The following is a 16,727-nucleotide window of genomic DNA, read 5'->3' as shown; positions in this document are numbered from 1 at the left end:
CAAATCTTGTTTCTTACTTCTTTTAAGTCCAAATGTCCCCAAAACTCCAGCTTCCACTTTAGTCAAGTTTGTAATCCATAGGTCTTCAGATCTCCACATGAGGAGATCTCTCCATTCCTCATTCTTCAATTCAAACCAGATTTTCATCATCCCATTCTTGTTTTCTTTTATATCCATCTTAACAGGCCTCTGGCTCTCCTTAATCATCTGCGGCATTGTAGCTCCTCCTTCCTTTCCCTCCAAATCATCATATATCTCTTTCCCCACTTTCTCAAATTTCTCAGATTTCTTTTCTTGTTCAGCTGCAGAGATTTTTAGTTCAGCTACAAAAACTTTTTGTTCAAATGCAAAGACTTGAGTCAAGTCCCTTCCAGATTCAGTAAGTTTATTTACTGTTTCATTCAATGTTGTGACATTTGTAGCCAAAACATTACTTTGTTCTTGTAACTTTCCCAAGAGAAAGAAAACCCTCTCCAGTTCAGTCAGTATTTTTCCACTTGCAGCCATTCTTGTAATGTCCCAGAACCCCCTCTAGAGGAGTTCTGGTTACTTAGTATTCCTTGCAGTTCCAACCCAAAAGTCAAATTAGCTTTTTCTTCTTTGTCTTCAACAATTTATTACCAGATTGTAACAAATATAACCAGCAAAGACAACAGAAACAAAGTTCTCTCTTTTTCCCCCCCAGCTTTGACAGCTAGTTTGACAGCTGTCAAAATCTTCTATGTCTCTTCAACAGGCTCTCTCACGGATCGCTCCCGGGTCCGGGGGGGGGGGGTGACAGTTCCGCTCTCAAAGTTAACTCTTATCCTCCAGCAAAATCGCTTATATTGCCAAAACGTGAAATTAATTACTTTTATCCACTAAAGAAGAAGGTGTTCTCTCAACCTTAGTTATCTAGTCCTTGCTTTAAGATGTTTACAAGGCGGGGAGACGGACTTCCTCTTTGCGCCTTCCCCGATCGTGCCTAATCCAAAAGAAAAATTTTCCCTCTTATAAGTCCAATTTCCGTATTACTCACGGGTTGTTACTTTTAGTCCAAATGTTCAAAGGAAGAAGTCAGCGCTCTCCGACCATGGCATGCGGCTTCACTCCGTAGGGGAAGCAGTCGACTTTCAGCACCGCGCCGCTCCCCGTCCCCCGTTCCGAAGCCTTTAAAAAGGCTCCTTCGCGGGTCGGGGGGCGCAAATGGTGCCCGCCGAGTCACCAGGTCCACAGGCTTCAGCGCCTGTGGTTTCTGAGGGTCCCCGTGTCGCCGCCGCGGCAGGACCCGTCCCCTACTGAGCCGATTCCCTCCGGAGCTCGGAGGGAATCCGCCATTAGGCGATGGCGCTAACCCGGAAGTCGAGGTCTAAATCTTAAAGCAGCTGCCAGCCTGAGGGTTGAACCTGAGTTCTTCTGCATGCAGAGCAGATGCTTCACTGCTGAGCTAGCAGGAGGTTGTTGCTGCCCATCATGCCTTCCCTGTGGCATGACGTTGACGACGACGGTGATGATGAACAACAATGATAGCAACAATGTGGCGTTCCCAAAGCAAGGAAGGATATGTTCCAGGAGAAGACCTTCGGGGCAGAATTCTCAAGCAACTCCACGACAGCTGCACGGCAGGGCATTTTGGACAGCATAAGACCATGCTACTGGTCACACGGGAATTTTGGTGGCCAAGGGTGAGAGAGGATGTAAAGGAATATGTGCGAGGGTGTGACACATACCAGAGGGCCAAAGGGGAAAGGGCGGCACCAGCTGGGTTGCTGGAACTGTTGCCCACACCAGGGAAGCCATGGGAGGTGGTAGGGGTGGACTTTATCACTGATCTACCCAGATGTAAGGGTAAGACAGCGGTCATGGTGGTGGTGGATCTCTTGACCAAAATGTGCCATTTCGTGCCCTGTTCGCACGCAGTGACAGCGGAAGAAACAGCCAAGTTGTTCGTAGAGCATGTGTTTAGGTTGCATGGGGTAATTGCATGGGTGGTTTCGGACTGGGGGGCTCAATTTGCCTCATGATTTTGGCGCAAACTCATGGGGCTGCTCCAGGTGGAAGTGAGCTTTACGACGGCTAGGCACCCCGAGACCAATGGGCAAGCAGAGAGGGTGAATGCTGTTTTACAACAGTATTTGCGGTGTTATGTAAGTCAGAAGCAGAACGATTGGGTGGACAAACTAGCCCTGGCAGAGTTTGCTTACAATAACGCGGAGAATGTGTCCACAGGGATGACTCCGTTCTTTGCCAATCATGGGCGTCATCCAAGGGCCTTTCCCGGGAGGGGGGAGGAGTCGTGGAGTGTTCCCGCAGCCGAACAGTTTGTGGAGGAGATGGAAGCGATCCACAGACAGCTGCAGTTGAATTTGGAAAGGGCTAAGGAGTTATACAAGAAGGAAGCCGACAAACATCAGCGACCGGGGGAGGTTATCAGGGTTGGGGACAAGGTGTGGTTGTCCACGCAAGGATTGCCTTGGAAAGGGAGCTGCAAGAAACTCAAGCCCAGGAAGGTGGGGCCCTTTGAGGTTATCCAACAAATAAATCCGGTGGCGTTTAAGCTCAGGTTGCCAGAGAGCATGAGAATCCACCCGGTGTTCCACAGGTCACTGCTGTTCCCCTACAGGGAGGGGGGAAGGAGGCAAGGTAGTGGGGGAGGGGGAGGCCCACCACCCGAAATGGAGGAAAGGGAGCAGTGCAATGAAGTTACGGAAATACTGGACTCTCGTTGGAGAGGGGGGAATTTGGAATATTTGGTTGCTTGGGAAGGGGCCCCGACATCAGAGAATACCTGGGTCCCGGAAGACAGTATTTCCGACAAGGAACTGGTGGAGGAGTTCCACAGTTTTTTCCCTGACAAACCCAAAGGCAAGGGTAGGTTCTTACAACAGGTGTTCGAAACAACAGACGATGAAGAGGAATTTGAAGATTTCCCAGCATCGGACGTGGAGGAGGAAGAAGATGAAGGAGTAGACTGGGGAACACCAGGAATTGGGGGTTGGAGGGGGGTGTTCGAAGAGACGGATGAGGAAGAGGGTAGTTTTGCGGGCTTCTCCCCTACCACACCAGAGGAAAGAGATAGGGATACAGTTGGGTCTCCTGAGCGGGAGGGGGCCTTTGAGGAGGGGGTGGATGTCAGGGAGAGGAAGACGGGAGAAGATTTAAGAACAGAAACCAGCACTTATAGAGAGCCTAAAGAGATCATTAGCAGCCTGTCGTCTGACAGCAAGTCAGAGGCAGGGGGGGAGGAGGATGAGCCTGGAACAAGTCATTCTGTACACAGAGGAAGTCAGGGGCGGGGTTTCTGCAGACTTGCATGCTGGATAAAAAAAGGGGGGGGGGAGCAGACGCTGCAACTGTGCCAAAGGGGTCGGACGTTAATTGAAACACTGGAGATGTACTTTTGAACTTTGTCAATAAATCAAACAGATTGGAACTGGCCGTGAGCCCGGAGTTTTATCTATGCCGGCTTGACAGCATAAAGCCTCTGACACCTAGGGATGGGAAAAAACCCTGTATGTAAGGCTGGCTCAGGATGGGCAGCTATGTCCACAGTGCCCTACTAGCTACCACTGTGGGGTTCAACTAAATCCCTGTTTAAATTTCAAAGGCATTAAAAAAGTTTCAGGCATTCCCACCAAGGAGGAATAAATCTTAAAATCAGTCCATGCTCTGCTTTTGCAATTTCAGCTGCTCCCTACCCGCCACCATGTGGCTTCCAAGCGCAGACACCCCCACCACCATAAAAAAAAACCACATGTGGAAAGGAAGTGGGCTGGTGGTGGAAACCAGCTTCATTCCATGTCAGGACCTTCAGCTGCCTATCCAGCACAACCTGTTGGTGGAGTAATACTATTTGTTGTGATTCAGGTGACTTGAAAAACAGAAATGCATCATTAGCACAACAGTGAAATTTTTTCTCCTTCTAACCCCCCCCCCACTTTTAAATAAAATAATAAAAAGAAGTCCAACCCTGCTTGCCTGATTTCAGCCCCTTGTGAGTTATTCCTGACCTGCTCTCGACTCCCACCTTGACACTTGAACAGCAGTTCTTCTGGGGCGCATCTAAAAGCACTGGACCCATCGAAGCCAGGAGCCCTCTGATAGGGGCTCCCCATTTTGTGACCCATCTGAAGCTACAGAAGAGGAGAGGCAAGAGGGTGTCTGCACTCTGCCCTCCATTCTGCCCCAAAGCCCAATGCTTCCTTCTGGCCTTGCCAACCCCTCAACTTCCCTGTTCGCCCACTTCCCAGATATATAGTTCAGTTGTAAGCTAACAAAGTGCCCCTCACCTTCAACACACACTGCACCTCCACTTACAATATGAACTTCTGGCTTCAAGATCTGGCTTTTATTGTGTGCTACCCTAGACTGCCATTAGGTTCCTTCCAGGCAGTTTGACAGAAGGGCACATACACACAGTTTTTGGGTTGTGGGACAGGCAGGCACTTTCACATCCTGCTATTTTTTTCTGGAAGAGCCAGAAGAGTTGCTACCACTGGTTAGAGGCCCCCTCTTCTCCCCCCCCCCAGCTAGACACAGTGGAAGCCCCCTCCCAGATTCGCCAACATAAGGAATTGTAAATTCATTGGGATAAGGGAGGTGAAATGAGGAAGCTAACACAGCCTTGGCCCTGCCAGAGTGCCACACTTTGGGAACTCCTCTCATAAGATCCCTTATGGGCATCACAGGTGGTCAAGAGTGGAGTACAAGACCACCATAGGGGCTCCAACACCCCTTGTTCCAACCTTGAATTTTGGACAGTGGCCCACATACTTGACCACCCCAAGGATCACATCTTAAGTGTCAGAATTGCCAAGTTGAGGCACCTCAGTTGTCACCTCACACTATGACAGCAAAGTCTTACCCAACTGATCCTTGCATGCTGTTCACTCGAACACAGGACACAATGATACAGTCCTTCTCACGGCCCTGGAACCCATCCACGAGGTCAACTTCCCCGACTCTGTAGAGAAAAGGAATGTCGTATGGTGCCATCCTAAATACACTTCTCTCTTTACCACCACCACTCATCCCCAAAAGAGAGGTGAAACTGATTGAGAAGGAAACAAACCACACTTTTATGAAGTTAAAGAAAACTCCACACTTCTTGTCTGAAATAGAAAACTATGTAAACAGTGAGAGAGCAAGCGAGGGAGCACATGGTAGATTGGAGAGATTACTTGAGTCAGTAGGTGGGCTGTTGCACCTCACTTTTCTCATATGTAAAATGGGAATATAACCTGTATTTTACACACTGCTGTTGCAAGAACAAATGAGATTGGGGGGGGTGTTGTGGGAATGTTAAGGATAGTAGGAAAGGATATATTGAATAAATATTATCCTTCCTTCACTCATGCTAGTAAGTGATGTAGCAGAGCAGATTCCCCTCAATATACCTGGAAGCTAGCTTGCGGATTCGTTTGAAATATAAATTTTATTTATATCCCGCCCTCCCCAGTCGAAGCCAGGCTCAGGGCGGCTAACAACAATAAAATAATGCAACATTAGAAACCATTTCATTCTAAAATTAATTCAAATCAAATTGATGGCAACCATTGGGCTAGAGTTCTGTGAAGATTGCCAAAGGAGGGAGTCAGGCTGTGCCCTGGCCAAAGGCCTGGTGGAACAGCTCTGTCTTGCAGGCCCTGCGGAAAGATGTCAAGTCCCGCAGGGCCCTAGTCTCTTGTGACAGAGCGTTCCACCAGATCAGAGCCACAGCTGAAAAAGCCCTGGCTCAAGTTGAGGCCAGCCTAACCTCTCTGTGGCCCGGAACCTCCAATATGTTTTTGTTTGAAGACCGTAAGTTCCTCTGTGGGACATACCAGGAGAGGCGGTCCCGTAGGTATGAGGGTCCTAGGCCGTATAGGGCTTTAAAGGTTAAAGCCAGCACCTTAAACCTGATCCTGTACTCCACCGGGAGCCAGTGCAGCTGGTATAGCACTGGGTGAATGTGATCTTGCAGTGAGGACCCCGTAAGGAGTCTCGCCGCGGCATTCTGCACCCACTGGAGTTTCTGGGTCAGTCTCAAGGGCAGCCCCACGTAGAGTGAGTTACAATAATCCAGTCTGGAGGTGACCGTCGCGTGGATCACAGTGGCTAGGTCAGGGCGAGAGAGGTAAGGAGCCAACTGCTTAGCTTGGCGGAGATGAAAAAATGCCGCCTTTGTTATAGCTGCAATCTGCACCTCCATGGAAAGGGAGGTGTCAAAGATTACACCCAAACTTTTAAAGGACGGTGCTGGCACTAATTGCGCCCCCGTAAGAGATGGGAGTTGCCCCCCCAATCCCATATCGTCCCGACCCAGCCAAAGGACCTCTGTCTTCGAAAGATTTAACTTCAACCGACTCCCACATAACCATCCAGCCACAGCTTCCAAACATCTGATCAGTGTGTCTGGGGCCGAGTCAGGATGGCCATCCATCAACAGATAGAGTTGGGTGTCATCAGCATACTGATGGCAGCCCAGCCCCAAACTCCGAACAAGCTGGGCGAGGGGGCGCATAAAGATGTTGAAAAGCATCGGGGAGAGTATCGCACCCTGAGGCACTCCACACACCAAGGAGTGGCGCGATGACAATTCCCCCCCAAGCGCCACCTTCTGTCCCCGACCAGAGAGAAACGAGTGCAGCCATTGAAGGACTGTGCCCTGGATTCCCATGTCGGTGAGGCAGTGGTCCAGGAGTTCATGATCGACCATGTCAAAGGTTGCTGACAGGTCTAGAAGAATCAGCAGCCCCGACCCGCCTCGATCCAGCTGCCTGCGGAGATCATCTGTTAGGGCGACCAGAGCCGTCTCGGTCCCATGACCAGCGCGGAAGCCGGACTGGAATGGATCCAAAGCCGATGTTTCATCCAGAAACCCACCAAGCTGTTCAGCAACTGCTCTCTCAATCACCTTACCCAGGAATGGAAGATTTGAAACCGGGCGGTAATTGGATAGATCTAAGGGATCTAATGATGTTTTCTTTAAGAGCGGACGCACCACTGCCTCCTTCAGTTCCCCTGGGAATGTCCTGGTGCCAAGGGACAAATTGATGATACCCCCCAGGGGGGCCCGCACCTCGTCTGGACACGCTCTAATCAGCCAAGACGGGCACGGGTCAAGAGGACAGGTGGTGGGCTTTCCAGCTCGGAGGAGTCTGTCCACATTGGCTGGGGATATCCGGTCAAAGTGGTCCAATACTGGACCCGAGGACAGTCGAGGGGCCTCCAGTTCCGTTATTATATCCAAATTGGCAGGGAGGTCACAGTGGAGCAACAGGACCTTCTCCGCAAAAAAGCTCGCAAATGCCTCACAGCTGTGTGTCAAATTGTTATTTAAATTTGGCTGTCCCTCAAGGGACGTTAAAGACCTAATTATACTAAATAATTGTGCCGGGCGAGAGCTAGCGGATGCAACGGAGGCCGAGAAGTAAGACTTCTCAGCGGCCTTCACTGCCATCTCGTAGGTTTTCATAAAAACCCTATAAGATGTTCTTGAGGCTCCATCGCGGGCACCCTGCCATACTTGCTCTAGCCGTCTGAGGTCCCGCTTCATTTTCCGGAGCTCCTCAGTAAACCAGGGAGCCTGGTTTCTGCGGGGTCGCATTAGATTATTATGGGCACCACTCTGGGCAGCTCCCAACAGATTAAAAACAGAATAAAACATCAAACATTAAAAACTTCCCTAAACAGGGCTGCCTTCAAATGTCTTCTAAAAGTCAGATAATTGTTTATTTCCTTGACATCTGATGGGAGGGCATTCCACAGGGCAGGTGCCACCACTGAGAAGGCCCTCTGCCTGGTTCCCTGTAACCTCACATCTTGCAGTGAGGGAACCGGCAGAAGGCCCTCGCAGCTGGACCTCAGTGTCTGGGCTGAATGATGGGGGTGGAGATGCTCCTTCAGGTATACTGGGCCGAGGCCGTTTAGGGCTTTAAAGGTCAGCACCAACACTTTGAATTGTGATTGGAAACATACTGGGAGCCAATGTAGGTCTTTCAAGACTGATGTTATATGTCCAAAAAATTATCTCCCTGGAGTTATAGAAAAGATTCAAAATTTGGGGAAGTGGCAGGATTTAAAGTAAATAGGAATAAAACTAAATTATTAGTCAAAAGTTTGAATGAAGAAGAGAAAAAAGAGTTGGAGCAAAATATCGAGATAGAAGTCCATAAAAAGGTCAAATATTTAGGGATATGGTTAACATCAAGAAACAAAAATATTTACAAAGATAATTATGAAAAAGTGTGGCTCGAGATAAAAAGAAATTTAGAATTATGGAGCAGAATGAACCTCTCCCTGCTAGGAAAAATAGTAGCGGTAAAAATGAATGTTTTGCCAAAAATGCTATTTCTGTTCCAGTCAGTCCCAGTAATGGTAAAAGATGATTGCCTTAAAAAATGGCAGAAGGAAATTTCAAAGTTTATCTGGGGGGGGGGGGCAAAAGGCCAAGGATAAAGTATAAGTTACTTACAGATACAAAAGAAAGAGGCGGTTTGGCCTGCCCTCCCATACCTTAAATTGTATTATGAGGCTGCATGTTTGATATGGATTAGGGACTGGATAAAGCTGGAAAAGCAAGAAGCATTGGATTTGGAAGGTCATGATAATAGATTCGGATGGCATGCATATCTATGGTATGGGAAAGGAAAAGTACATAAAGGATTTTATAATCATATAATTAGGAAATCATTAATGAGGGTTTGGGAGAGATATAAAGATTTAATAGAACAGAAGACACCTTGGTGGCTCTCACCACTTGAAGCTTTGCTGCTCAAGCCACTTGGTAAAAAAGGAAAATGGCTTACATACAGTGATTTACTAAAGGACCGAGAAGGAAAATGGAAGCTAAAAGAGTATGAGGAAATAAAAGATCATTTTCAGAGTTGGTTACCTTACAGGCAATTACACAAGATATACAAAGAAGACAACAAGAAAGGATTTAGTTATACTACTTCTAGATTTCAAAAGGAACTGATAGAAGGAAAAGTGAAGTTGCTGAACGGTGCATATAGTATTCTGCTAGAATGGGAAACAAAAGATGAGGTGAAATCGGTCATGATCAAATGGGCACAAGATATAGGACATAATATACAATTTGAAGATTGGGTTAAATTGTGGAGAATAGATTTAAAATTTACAGACTGTTCTCTTTTGAAAGAAAATTATATGAAAGTGATGTATAGATGGTATATAACACCAGTACAGATTGCAGGAATGTATAAAACCGGGTCAAATGTATGCTGGAAGTGTAAAGAAATAGAAGGGACTTTTTACCAAATGCGGTGGGAATGTAGAGAAATTAAAAATTTGGGGAAATGATATATAATGAGTTGAAGAAAATGTTTAAATTAACATTTGTAAAAAAACCAGAAGCACTTTTGTTAAGGATTGTAGGGAAAGACCTGCCAAGGAAAAGAAATAACTTATTTGTGTATGTGACAACAGCGGCAAGAGTCTTGATTGCACAAGGATGGAAGAATGAGGAAATCCTGACAAAAGAACAGTGGCAAGAGAAACTGATGAACTATGCAGAACTGGCGAAATTGACATGCAAACTACGAGACAAGGACAACTGTGACTTCAAAGAAGAATGGGAACCTTTTACAAATTACCTAAAAAAAACAACAAAATGAATTGGACTCCCTGGCAGGTTTTGAATAAACATACACAAATTTATTGAGGGATAACATAGAAGATAGATAATATAAGGATGTATACAGTTTTATAATATGCGAAAGTTAACACTGGATGAGAAATCAGAGAGGAGCTGAGTGAAGTCGTAGGGGGGAGGGAGGGAGGGAGGGTTTGTTGGGGAGGTGGGAGGGAAAAAATGGGGGGGAATAAGGAAGATGATTTGTTTTGATAATTTGCTATGTTGAAATTGTTAATAAAAAAATTCAAAAAAAAAGAAAGAAGAAAAGACTGGTGTTATATGCTCCTGGCGGCCACTCCCAGTCACCAGTCTAGCTGCCGCATTCTGGATTAATTGCAGTTTCTGGGTCACCTTCAAAGGTAGCCCCATGTAGAGCGCATTGCAATGGTTCAAGCGGGAGATAACTAGCGCATGCACCACTCTGGTGAGACAGTCCGCGGGCAGGTAGGGTCTCAGCCTGCGTACCAGGTGGAGGTGGTAGACACAGAATTGACCTGCGCCTCCATGGACAGCTGTGAGTTCAAAATGACTCCCAGGCTGCGCATCTGGTACCTTCAGGGGCACAGTTGCCCCATTCAGAACCAGGGAGTCCTCCACACCCACCTGTCCCCTGTTCCCCCAAAACAGTACTTCTGTCTTGTCAGGATTCAGCCTCAATCTGTTAGCCGCCACCCATCCTGCAACCACCTCCAGACACTCACACAAGACCTCCACTGCCTTCACTGGTTCTGATTTGGAAGAGAGGTAGAGCTGGGTAACATTCGCATACTGATGAACACATAGCCCAAACCCCCTGATGATCTCTCCCAGAGGCTTCAGATAGATGTTGGAAAACATGGGGGAGAGGACGGAACCCTGAGGCACCCCACAAGTGAGAGCCCAGGGGTCCGAACATCCATCCCCTAACTCCACTTTCTGAACACGGCCCAGAAGGAAGGAGAGGAATCACTGTCTAACAGTGCCCCCAGCTCCCACCCCCTCTAGACGGTCCAGAAGGATGTCGTGGTCGATGGTGTCAAAGGCCGCTGAGAGATCCAGCAGAACTAGGAAACAGCTTTCACCTCTGTCCCTAGCCCGCCGGAGATCATCAACCAGCACGACCAGGCAGTTTCAGTCCCATGATGAAGCCTGAATCGCAAATGGAAGGGATCCAAATGGTCCGCATCCTCCAGGCGTGCCTGGAGTTTGTCAGTGTCCTTCTTGAACTGTGGTGCCCAGAACTGGACACAGTACTCCAGGTGAGGTCTGACCAGAGCAGAATACAGTGGCACTATTACTTCCCTTGATCTAGATGCTATACTCCTATTGATGCAGCCCAGAATTGCATTGGCTTTTTTAGCTGCCGCGTCACACTCTTGGCTCATGTCAAGTTTGTGGTCAACCAAGACTCCTAGATCCTTTTCACATGTACTGCTCTCAAGCCAGGTGTCACCCATCTTGTATTTGTGCCTCTCATTTTTTTGCCCAAGTGCAATACTTTACATTTCTCCCTGTTAAAATTCACCTTGTTTGTTTTGGCCCAGTTAGATTTGGAGGGATTCAACAATGTGTTTGGTTGGCATGCATATTTATGGTATGACAAGGTAAAGGCCCATAATGCATTTAAAAACCATGCAATTAGGAAATCATTGTATAATGTTTGTATAAAATATAAAGAACTCTTAGAAAGAAAGACGCCCAGATGGTTTTCACCAATGAAGACAAAGGCCCAGAAAAAACTAAATATGGACACCAAATGGTTGAGATATTATGATTTATTAATAGAAGAAGAAGGAGGTTACAAATTAAAACCATTTGATCAAGTTAAAGATAAGCTAAACTGGTTACATTACCACCAGATCAATGAATTGTATAAATTGGATAAGAAAAATGGTTTTGCTTATGAAAAATCTAAGTTGGAGACAGAGTTGTTGGATACTAAAGATAAAAATTTATCTAAAATGTACAAGCTATTGTTGGAGTGGCACACAAAAGATGAACAAGTTAAATCTGTGGTGATAGATTGGGCAAGAGATGAAGAAAATAATATAATGTTTGAGGACTGGGAAAGATTGTGGAAGAAAGGGGTCAAGTTCACCGCATGTACTCTGTTAAAGGAAAATATAATGAAAAGAAAGGAACCTTTAATCATATGTGGTGGACCTGTCCCAAGGTGAAAGACTTCTGGGAAAAGATTTATAATGAATTGAAAAAAATGTTGAAATATACATTTATAAAGAAACCAGAGGCCTTTCTTCTTGGAATAACAGGTTTGGAATTGCCCAAGAAAGATGTTAAATTATTTTTGTATGCCACAACTGCTGCTCGTATTTTGTTAGCCAAAAAGTGGAAAACCCAAGAATTACCAATGATAGAAGAATGGCAGATGAAGATGATGGATTTTTCGGAGCTAGCCAACCTAACCGGAAGAGTCTGCGACCAGAAGGAGGAGGAGTATCAGGAAGAGTGGATTAAATTTAATGATTATCTAGTTAAATTTGTTAAGTTAAATTAACTGAAAACAGCTTGCAGATACTTGATTGGCTTAGGATTTTATTTATGTTAAGTGATGAATTAATATGTTTAATTCCATAAGGTGAGGATTTAAGGATGTTAATGTTGAAGTTAAATTTCATAAGAATTGGGATTTGGAAAACCGTTAAAAGGACATGCAATGAAATTCAACCAAGGGGAAGCGAGGAAGTCACTTAACAAAGTTAATAAGTGTAATTTTCAATAAGGCTATGATTTATGTTTGTTGTGTTTGTTTGTTTATAATATTGTGAAAACCAATAAAAAAAATTTGGGGAAAAAAAGGAAAACGCCCTGGGGATGCCTGCAAGCCCCCGTATCTCCGAGCATCCTCCGATGTGTACAGCACTGGAAAAGGCATCTCCCTTCATCTCCAGGGAACTCAGTGACATATACCAGCTGCCATATGCACACTAATCTTCTGGCATAACACAGCAAGAAGCGTGAAACAACAGAGATCTAATCTACTATTTATTTACACACTATATACAGACTACAGCATAATGGTGTCCGTTCTCTTCCGAGAGAACAGAAGAAGTGAAAGTACAGTCCAAAGTACATACAACGAAAGAGAGATAAGGTTGTCTTCCGTTCCCATAGTCTTCTCAGACAGGCACGTGATTTACAACAATCTCAAATGCAGCGACGGTGGAGTGAAATGCTAACACAGCCACCCGCTCAATCACCTTGCCCAAGAATGGAAGTTTTGAGACTGGGCAATAGTTGGCCATATGGGCTGGGTCCAAAGCTGCTTTTTTAAGAAGCGGTTTAATAATTGCCTCTTTCAGTGGGTCTGGGAAGGCTCCCTCACAGAGGAAAGCATTCACCACCCATCTCCCAGCCCAGCACTTCCTGGCTTGCTTTTATGAGCCAGGATGGGCTGTCAAGGAGACAGGTGGTTGGTTTCACTTGTCTAAGCAGCCTGTCCACATCCTCGGAGGTAACAGATTGGACTTGATCCCACGCAACTTGACTAGACAGGACTCTAGCACTCTCCCGCCCCGGCCCTGCTGCCACGGTGGAGTCTACCTCTTCCCGAATCTGAGTGACTTTATCTTTCCTGGTGTCCCCTTTAATCCCTCTTCAAAGAATAAAGACACAAGAGTCTTTCTGAGTAAAGTAACAAAATGTTTACTCACATTTCAGTTCATTTGATCCCTGAAAGGCAGGCTTTACTTGGTAGTTACACAATAAAGAGTCTGAGTTCATCTCATATGGAGACTGAACTCATGTGCTGCTGGCTGAGAGCCAGCAGACAGCAAAATTACATTAAGACAACAAAATGGATGGAAGAGAGCAGCATGGCAGCAAAAGATAAACAAGAGAATAGAAAGCAAGTGAAGCAAGACAAACAAGACTGAGAAAATGGCTGCATGACTCGGCACTTTTATGGAGTCAGCCAGAGCGATGCCCATCTCCTAGGTCACATGCAGGGGAGGGATGCTCCACACCAGTGGAAGAGGACGTTACCCTGACTGGATGTCCCCCTGCCTGTGCCCACGCTAGGGAAATACGGAATGTTGCATTTGACTGCACCAATGGATTACATCCCACAGGGATATTGTGCTGAGCTATTAGTATACAGAAGCTTTACCGACTACCATCAACAAATAAGGAAGATCCCTGCCCCAGGGAACCAACAATCTACCATACATTTTAGCAACAGGGAAACAACAGAGGGAAGGTTTTATTTTATTAAATAATAAGTTCAGGGAAGTGAGAGATAAGGCTAACAAGGGATGACTACGCACAAGCGTAGTCTCATTTGCTTGGGATGTACTTCAGCAGCATGCAAGGCCTCACAAGCGACATCACTTTTGGAGGAAGACAGGGGGGATACTTACAGTGCTTTTGTACACCAGGAATGAGAAACCCATGGTCCTCCAGATGATGCTGGACGGTATCCCGCATCATCGCTGCCAACAGGCCATACTGCCTGGGACTGATGGGAGCTGAAGTCCAGCAGCATCTGGAGGGCCTATTGCACACTGAATGCAGTATTTCAACAACTTAATCATGATTCAATTGGGAGTAAACTTCACCTCCAGTAACTTGACTGACACTCTGCTGAATCAAGAGGCCCAGTTAAAGGGATTTTAATGCCATTCAAGGCTTGTGAAATTCTTACCTATTTTCTCCAAATTCTTTCTCCAGCTGGCTCAGGATCCTTCTTTTCTGAGCACTGCATGGGGTGATGATCCCAATGTTGCGAAAGCTGATGTCTCTCTTTTTGCTCTTAATTAACTTCATTAATTCTATTACCAGCTTAACTTCCTGGAGATTAATGAAGGAACTGAACAAGAAAGAAATAGAAGGGGAGGGAGAAAGGGATGAGCTGAAGGCCTTGTATTTGGATGTGTGCCTCATTTTAAAAGTTATCACAGATTCTCTCTCTTAGGGTTCTTTTGGGACATACACTCAAAGAACTGTAGAGTTGGAAGGGACCCCAAGGGTAATCTAGTCCAACTCCCCTGCAATGCAGGAATTCCAACTAAAGCACTCATGACAGATGGCCATCCAACCTCTGCTTAAAATCCTCCAAGGAAGGAGAGTCCACAGTCACCTGAGGGAGTCCATTTCACTGTCAAGCAGCTCTTACTGTCATAAAGTTCTTCCAGGTATATAGTTGGAGTCTCCTTTATTGTAACCTGAAGCCATTGGTTTGAGTCCTACCCTCCAGAGAAGGAGAAAACAAGCTTGCTCCATCCTCCATGTGACAGCCCTTGAAATATTTGAAGATGACGGTCATATCTCCTCTCAGTCTCCTCTTTACCAGGCTAAACATACCAAATTCCCTCAATGGTTCCTCATAAAACTTGGTTTCCAGACCCTTGATCATCTTGGTCACCCTGCTCTGCACATGTTCCAGCTTGTCATCACCCTTCTTAAATTGTGGTGCCCAGTACGAGACATCGTATTCCAGGTGTGGTCTGACCAAGGCAGAATAGAGTGGTACTATTACTTTCCTTGATCTGGACACTAGACTTCTGTTGATGCAGTTTAGAAGATCGTTATATTTTTTTGCTGCTGCATCACACTGCTGACTCATGTTAAGCTTGTGATCTACTAAGACACATACTACTAACAATGCCTTGTTAGTAATATAAGATGGTGTCCCCCATCTTATATTTGTGCCCTGAACAGTGCTAGATGACCTCAAAGATTGCTTCAATCCTACCTTTTTAAAAAACTCTTAAGTGTGCCCACCCACCAACAGCTAAGGAGAACATGGCCACAAAAGCTGCCACGTGCTCTTATTGTGGTGGAAAGTGGGAAAACACCAGATCATGATTGCTGCAGCCTTCCCACTGGGACATCTGGTTGCTCACTGTGAGGACAGGATGTGGGATTTGATGGGATTCTGGCCTGATCCAGCAAGCAAGCTCTTCTTATGTTCTTGATCAAATCAATCTGTGGCAGGTAAGTTACCCAAAGATCAGATCGTGAAGCTGAGGCTCCAATACTTTGGCCACCTCATGAGAAGAGAAGACTCCCTGGAAAAGACCCTGATGTTGGGAAAGATGGAGGGCACAAGGAGAAGGGGACGACAGAGGACGAGATGGTTGGACAGTGTTCTCGAAGCTACCAGCATGAACTAACTTAGTTGGTCTTTAAGGTGCTACTGGAAGGAAAAAAATTTTTTTTTTGTTTTGACTACCAGCATGAGTTTGACCAAACTGTGGGAGGCAGTGGAAGACAGGAGTGCCTGACGTGCTCTGGTCCAGGGGGTCACGAAGAGTCGGACACGACTAAACAACAACAAGTTACCCAAATTGTCCACCAAGCCAGAGTTCCACACCACACAGCAGACCTTTCAAATGTAGCAGGGATGACACCATATACCTGTAGTCCAGCAACAATCTGGGTTTATAACAGCACCTCTGGGAGGGAAACAGGTTTCCCCATTCCTGTCCTACAATAGAGTTCAGGACTAAATCAGGGGTGGTGCACCTTTTGTTGGGACTCCCAACTCTCATAGCTCAGGGTGGGGATGGTAAGAGATTGCAGACCAGCCATGAGCTCCTTACTCCAGGATGAGAGAGGGACCCTTGGGGTGGGGGGCTAAGCAGGGCTCTTTAGCTTTTTCTGAGGGCTGGATTAGATGGCCAGTGTGTGGCAGCTGTGAAAATGCTATGCTAGGGAACATTAGGAAAGGAATGAAAAATAAAACTGCCAACATCACAATGCAGTTACACAAATCTACAGTGAGACTGCATTTGGAATACTATGTAGAGTTTTGGTCGCCTCCTCAAAAAGGAAAAGGTTCAGGAAAAGGGCAACCCAGATGATGAGGGGGATGGAGTGACTCCCCTATGAGGAAAGGTGGCAGCATTTGGGACTTTTTACTTTGGAAAACAGGCGACATGATAGAAGTGTATGAAATTACACATTGTGTTTTAAGTTTTCATTGTTTTTATCTGTTAAGTTGCTTTGAGATTTGTTTGTGTAAAAAGCAGCTAACAAATGTAATTAATAAAAAACAGTGTTGGCTTTATGTGGGATTTTAAATTTTGTTTCTTTATTTTACTCCTGCTTTTGTTGTTCAGTCGTTTAGTCGTGTCCGACTCTTCGTGACCCCATGGACCAGAGCACGCCAGGC

At 45.9% G+C, this 16,727-nt stretch overlaps 1 protein-coding gene across 1 annotated transcript in view; it reads right to left on the bottom strand.

Moving 5' to 3' along the window:
- Positions 1 to 2,858: 2,858 nt before the first annotated feature.
- Positions 2,859 to 16,727, bottom strand: part of LOC310753699 (putative helicase senataxin) — a gene marked incomplete at its 3' end in the record, with an annotated part of 215,300 nt that continues 201,431 nt past the window's right edge. The window contains exons 21-23 of the mRNA XM_083595055.1: positions 14,256 to 14,420; positions 4,844 to 4,942; positions 2,859 to 3,033 (exon numbers count right to left, since the gene is read on the bottom strand). Coding sequence (XP_083451181.1) covers positions 2,859 to 3,033; positions 4,844 to 4,942; positions 14,256 to 14,420 — 439 coding nt within the window. The remainder of the gene's footprint in view (positions 3,034 to 4,843; positions 4,943 to 14,255; positions 14,421 to 16,727) is intronic.

Source organism: Podarcis filfolensis (assembly GCF_964270895.1).
Source record: "Podarcis filfolensis genome assembly, chromosome: W".
NCBI lineage: Eukaryota > Metazoa > Chordata > Lepidosauria > Squamata > Lacertidae > Podarcis > Podarcis filfolensis.
This window is presented reverse-complemented; position numbering and strand designations above follow the sequence as displayed.